Source organism: Amblyraja radiata, chromosome 9 (genome assembly GCF_010909765.2).
Source record: "Amblyraja radiata isolate CabotCenter1 chromosome 9, sAmbRad1.1.pri, whole genome shotgun sequence".
In the NCBI taxonomy this organism is placed as follows: Eukaryota; Metazoa; Chordata; class Chondrichthyes; order Rajiformes; family Rajidae; genus Amblyraja; species Amblyraja radiata.
Genome location: NC_045964.1, coordinates 57,143,450 through 57,149,449, shown reverse-complemented (window position 1 = coordinate 57,149,449; position 6,000 = coordinate 57,143,450). Strand labels below are relative to the sequence as shown.

The following is a 6,000-nucleotide window of genomic DNA, read 5'->3' as shown; positions in this document are numbered from 1 at the left end:
AACAGCACCTCATATTTCGCTTGGGTAGTTTACACCCCAGCGGTATGAACATTGACTTCTCTAACTTCAAGCAGCTCTTGCTTTCCTTCTCTCCCCTTCCCAGTTTCTTGACCTGTTTGGCTATCCCCGATTACATTTTATCTCTGTGCTTTGTTGTCAACTTCTCCAAGCTAACAATAATCTATTCTACATCTCTCGTTTTCACATATTTTACCCTTTTCTCTGTGTCTCCCTCTCCCCTGACTCTCAGTCCAAAGAAGGCTCTCGACCCCGAAACGTCACCCATTCCTTCTCTCCAGAGACGCTGCCTGTTGCACTGAGTTACTCCAGCATTATGTGTCTACCTTCTGCATCAAATGTTGCAGGAATGAACAAAAAGTTATTTTCATCTCTGGCCTTTGTCAAGCCATCTGCCTAACAAAAATCTCCCTCACCTGTGTTCACCTATTCCCCTCCGCCCCATCTCTCTTCCAGCTTTCTTCCCTTCCCCAGGCAAGCTGCCTAACCCGCTGAGTTGCACAATATTGCAGACACCATAATGTGACTGTGGCAATGAAATTATGATGACAATTGAAAGCTGTGGTGTGGCAGTACAGAGAATACAGGTCTGACTAAGAAGGCTTGGAAGTTGCAGGTGTTTGAACATCACAAGCGTACCACCAGACCCAGCGAAAGCTTCTTCCACTGTTATCGGGCTTCTAAAGCGTGCCTCCATTAGCTGGGGTACCGCTGCAGAACGTAGAACAGTACGGCACAAGAACAGGTCCTTCTGTGTGTATTGAGCTAACGTGTTTGCTATGCTGCTACAAAAAATCATTTCATTGTCCTGTTGTCGGCACGTTTGACAATTCAACACCTTCGACTCTTGACTCTCTACGTAAAGTAAAATATAAAAGGCGGCACAGTGACACAGCAGTAGAGTTGCTGCCTCAGAGACCCGGGTTCGATCTTATTTTCAGGTGCTGTCTGTACGGAGTTTGTACATTCTCCTGTGATCATGTGGGTTTCCTGCCACACTCCAAAGCTTCTGTAAATTGCAAGTCTGAAGAAGGGTTTCGGCCTGAAACGTTGCCTATTTCCTTCGCTCCACAGATGCTGCCTCACCTGCTGAGTTTCTCCAGCACTTTTATCTACCTCTGTAAATTGTAAATTGTACTTAGCGTGTAGGATGCTATTAGCGTACGGGGTGATCGCTGGTCGGCGTGGACTCGGTGGGCCAAAAGGGCCTGTTTCCACGCTGTATCTCTAAAGTCTGTAGATAATCAAACGCTTTTGACTCTAGATTCTCTATATAAATAAAACCATTCATTTTGTTTATTCATCAGGTCCTTCCATCGATGAAGAGGATGACGCAGCAGAGAGATGTTCGGAGAGCTTGCGTGTGGAAACTGATGCCAGACCTGTTGCGTGGGTACCACTTGGCAAAGACCAAACTGCCCTTCTCCAGGAGTGGCTGCACGGTGGGCCGGGAGGGGAGTCGGTAGAGGAGAGGGGAGCCAACGTTGACGCTGAGATTCTTCCCCGGGAGGCGGAAGAGGCGGCCATGACGTGGCAGCAGGCCGGGGACCAACAGCTGGCCGCCGCCGGATGGGGCGACGTCGAGGAGCCGAGCGTCCTGGCATGGCACCTCTCTGCGCCGGCCTGGACGCCATCTTCCCAGGGCGCCAAGGAAGGGACGCCGCCACCGGTGTGGTTGCCGGCTGCCGCCCAGGAGGCACCAAGCGGTTGGCAGCCTCCACCTCACCAGAACGCCAGCACCATCGATTGGCAGTTCATGTCGCCGCAAGGCACGCCTCAGCCAGTGGGCGGCACCATGTGGCACGTGCCTGCGGCCTTGGGAATGAACGAGGCACCACCTAATATGCTCTGGCAGTTCCAGAATGAAGGCAACATCACCACAAACTCAGGTGTGAACATCAACCCGTTTGCAATAGTGCGGGAGTAACTCAGCGGGTCAGGCAGCATCTGTGGAGAACGTGGATAGGTGACGTTTCACAGAGTGCTGGAGTAACTCAGCGGGTCAGGCAGCATCTGTGGAGAACGTGGATAGGTGACGTTTCACAGAGTGCTGGAGTAACTCAGCGGGTCAGGCAGCATCTGTGGAGAACGTGAATAGGTGACGTTTCACAGAGTGCTGGAGTAACTCAGCGGGTCAGGCATGATCTGTGGAGAACATGGATAGGTGACGTTTCACTGAGTGCTGGAGTAACTCAGCGGGTCAGGAAGCATCTCTGGAGAACGTGTATGGGTGACATTTTGGGTCGAGACCCTTCTTCAGACGTTATCCATGTTCTCCAAGGATGATGCCTGACCCGCTGAGTTACTCCAGCACTGGTATAAATCAGCATGTGCAGTTCCATATCACTACAACTTGAAAGTGCTAGTTTGGTTCAGTTTGCTGAAGTTAATGTGACAGGTAAATGTCCTTTACCCATTGTTGATATATTGGAGCCATCGATTGAACCAACTGCGGTTATTATTAATGAATGGTTTCATGTCAGGTTTGAAGACCTTTCTAATCAGTCACACCTGAAATGTCTTTCAACCTCCGGGCTCAGAGGTGATCATAATTTTAACCTGCCATTACTTGCCAATTCTATCTCTGTCCCTAACCGTCCATGTGTAGGAAAGAAGCTGCAGACAGACACAAAATGCTGGAGTAACTCAGCGGGACAGGCAGCATCTCTGGAGAGAAGGAATGGTTTACGTTTCGGGTCGAGACCCTTCATCAGACTCAAACTGTAGATGCTGGCTTACACCAAAGATAGACCCAAAATGCTAGAGTAACTAGTCTCGACTCAAAACGTCCCCGATTCCTTCTCTCCTGGCAATACATGTCTGGCGTGTGTCTAGATATTCAGGTGCAGAATTATCAGGCTCTGAGATTTCTATGATTTGTATGCTTCATTATCACCTCGTTATCCTTAACAAGTGATAGATGTAGAGATCAAGTCAAGTTCAAGTTCAAGTGAGTTTATTGTCATCTGTCCCTGTATAGGACAATGAAACTCCTGCTTTGCTTAAGCACACAGAAAATAGCAGGCATTTACTACAAAACAGATAAATGTGTCCATATACCATGATATAAATATATACACACATGAATAAATAAACTGATAGTGCAAATAACAGAAGTGGTTGGTAATAATCAGAGTTTTGTCCGAGCCAGGTTTAATAGCCTGATGGCTGAGGGGAAGTAACTATTCCTGAACCTGGTTGTTGCAGTCTTCAGGCTCCTGTACCTTCTACCTGAAGGTAGCAGGGAGATGAGTGTGTGGCCAGGATGGTGTGGGTCTTTGATGATACTGCCAGCCTTTTTGAGGCAGCGACTGCGATAAATCCCCTCGATGGAAGGAAGGTCAGAGCCGATGATGGACTGGGCAGTGTTTACTACTTTTTGTAGTCTTTTCCTTTCCAGGGCGCTCAAATTGCCGAACCAAGCCACGATGCAACCGGTCAGCATGCTCTCGACTGTGCACCTGCAGAAGTTAGAGAGAGTCTTCCTTGACAATCCGACTCTCCGTAATCTTCTCAGGAAGTAGAGGCGCTGATGTGCTTTTTTGATGATTGCATTAGTGTTCTCGGACCAGGAAAGATCTTCAGAGATGTGCACGCCCAGGAATTTGAAGCTCTTGACCCTTTCAACCATCGACCCGTTGATATAAATGGGGCTGTGGGTCCCCCTCCTACTCCTTCCAAAGTCCACAATCAGTTCCTTGGTTTTGCTAGTGTTCAGGGCCAGGTTATTGCGCTGGCACCATATGGACAGTTGCTCGATCTCTCTTCTGTACTCTGACTCATCCCCATCAGTGATACGCCCCACAATAGTGGTGTCGTCAGCGAACTTGATGATGGAGTTCGCACTGTGGTTCGCTACGCAGTCATGGGTATAGAGTGAGTACAGCAGGGGGCTGAGCACGCAGCGTTGAGGTGCTCCCGTGCTGATTGTTATTGAGGCTGACACATTTCCACCAATACGAACAGACTGTGGTCTGTGGACGAGGAAGTCAAGGATCCAGTTGCAGAGGGATGCGCAGAGACCCAGTTCTGCGAGTTTGGTAACCAGTTTGGAGGGGATGATTGTGTTAAATGCCGAGCTGTAATCAATGAATAACAGCCTGACATATGAGTTTTTGTTGTCCAAGTGGTCCAGTGCGGAGTGGAGGGCCAGCGAGATCGCATCCACCGTTGATCTGTTGTGGCGGTACGCGAACTGCAGTGGGTCCAGGTTTTTGTCGATGTAGGAGTTGATTTGCTCCATGATCAACCTCTCAAAGCACTTCATCACCACCGGCGTTAGTGCCACTGGTCGATAGTCATTGAGGCATGTCACCTTACTCTTCTTGGGCACCGGTATAATTGATGCCCTTTTAAAGCAGGTGGGGACCTCAGACCTCAGAAGTGAGAGGTTGAAAATGTCCGTAAAAACTCCCGCCAGTTGGTCCGCACAGGTTTTTAGAACACGACCGGGTATACCATCAGGACCAGGTGCTTTTCGGGGGTTCACCCCTCTGAAGGATTTCCTGACATCGGCCTCTGTGACTGAGACTGAAATGCCATCGCAGCGAATGGGGGATCGGGAAGGCACATCAGTATTCTCCCTGTCAAAGCGTGCGTAAAACGCATTGAGCTCGTCAGGGAGTGATGTTACACCGGCATTCGAGCTGCCTCCAGGTTTTGCCTTGTAGGAGGTGATTGCATTCAGACCCTGCCACAGCTGCCGAACATCTGTCTCGTCCTCCAGTTTGGAGCAGAAGTCCCTTTTGGCCTTTTTGATGGCCTTACCAAGGTCGTACCTGGTCTTCATGTAGGCCACTGTATCATCGGAGGTGAATGCCCTGTGTCTGGACTTCAGGAGAGTGCGGATCTCAAAGTTCATCCAAGGTTTCTGATTGGGAAACACTCGGAAGGTTTTTGTAGGGATGCAGTCCTCCACACATTTCTTTATGAAGTCTGTAACGACTGTGGCATATTCGTTCAAGTCCGTTGCCGAGTCCTTGAACATTGCCCAGTCTACAGACTCCAAACAGTCCTGGAGTTGTTCTTCTGCCCCCCCCGACCAGCTCTGTGCTGTCCTCACTTCTGGGGGTGCGCTCTTTAATTGCTGCTTGTAGGCAGGAAGAAGCAGCACCGCGGTATGGTCGGATTTACCGAAGTGAGGGCGAGGGATAGAACGATAGGCATTCTTGATGGTGGTGTAGCAGTGGTCGAGGGTGTTAGGTCCTCTGGTGCAGCAGGAGACATGTTGGTGGAAGTTGGGGAGTGATTTCTTGAGGTTCGCCTTATTGAAGTCCCCAGCAATGGTGGTAAATGCCTCTGGGTAAGACGTCTGGTGTTTGTTGACCACGGCCTGCAGCTCCTCCAGTGCCAGACGGACGTCTGCCTGGGGTGGGATGTAGACCGCGGTCAGGATAACGGAGGTGAATTCTCTCGGGAGGTAGAAGGGACGGCACTTCACCGCCAGATGTTCAAGGTGTGGAGAGCAGGAGTTGGACAGGACTGCCACGTCGGAACACCACGCAGAGTTGACCATGAGGCAGACGCCCCCTCCTCTCCCTTTCCCAGATGCCTGCGTACGGTCCATGCGGTGGATGGAGAACCCTTCAGGCTGGACCGCTGAGTCTGGGGAGCTGGGGGTGAGCCATGTCTCTGTGAAACACCCTGAATGAAACACATGCTTCCATAACATTTTCTGGATAGACACAAAATGCTGCAGTTACTCAGCGGGTCAGGCAGCATCTCCGTAGAAAATGGATGGGTGACGTTTCGGGTCGGGATCCTGAAAAGTCACCTATCCGTTTTCTCTAGAGAAACTGCCTGACCCGCTGAGGTACTCCCGTATTTTGTGTCTTTGGTATAAACCTGCATCTACAGTTCCTTTTTATGACTGAACTTTCTGGAGCTGGCTGAACCCATATCCAACTTGGACTGAGACTTAGATTGTCATCCAAGAAGGGTGGCCCGGTGGCACAGCGGTAGAGTTGCTGCCTTACAGTGCCA

At 50.1% G+C, this 6,000-nt stretch overlaps 1 protein-coding gene across 1 annotated transcript in view; it reads left to right on the top strand.

Moving 5' to 3' along the window:
• Positions 1 to 6,000, top strand: part of angel1 (angel homolog 1) — a 30,841-nt gene that overhangs the window by 2,625 nt on the left and 22,216 nt on the right. The window contains exon 2 of the mRNA XM_033027528.1: positions 1,326 to 1,907. Within this exon, the coding sequence (XP_032883419.1) occupies positions 1,326 to 1,907 (582 nt within the window). The remainder of the gene's footprint in view (positions 1 to 1,325; positions 1,908 to 6,000) is intronic.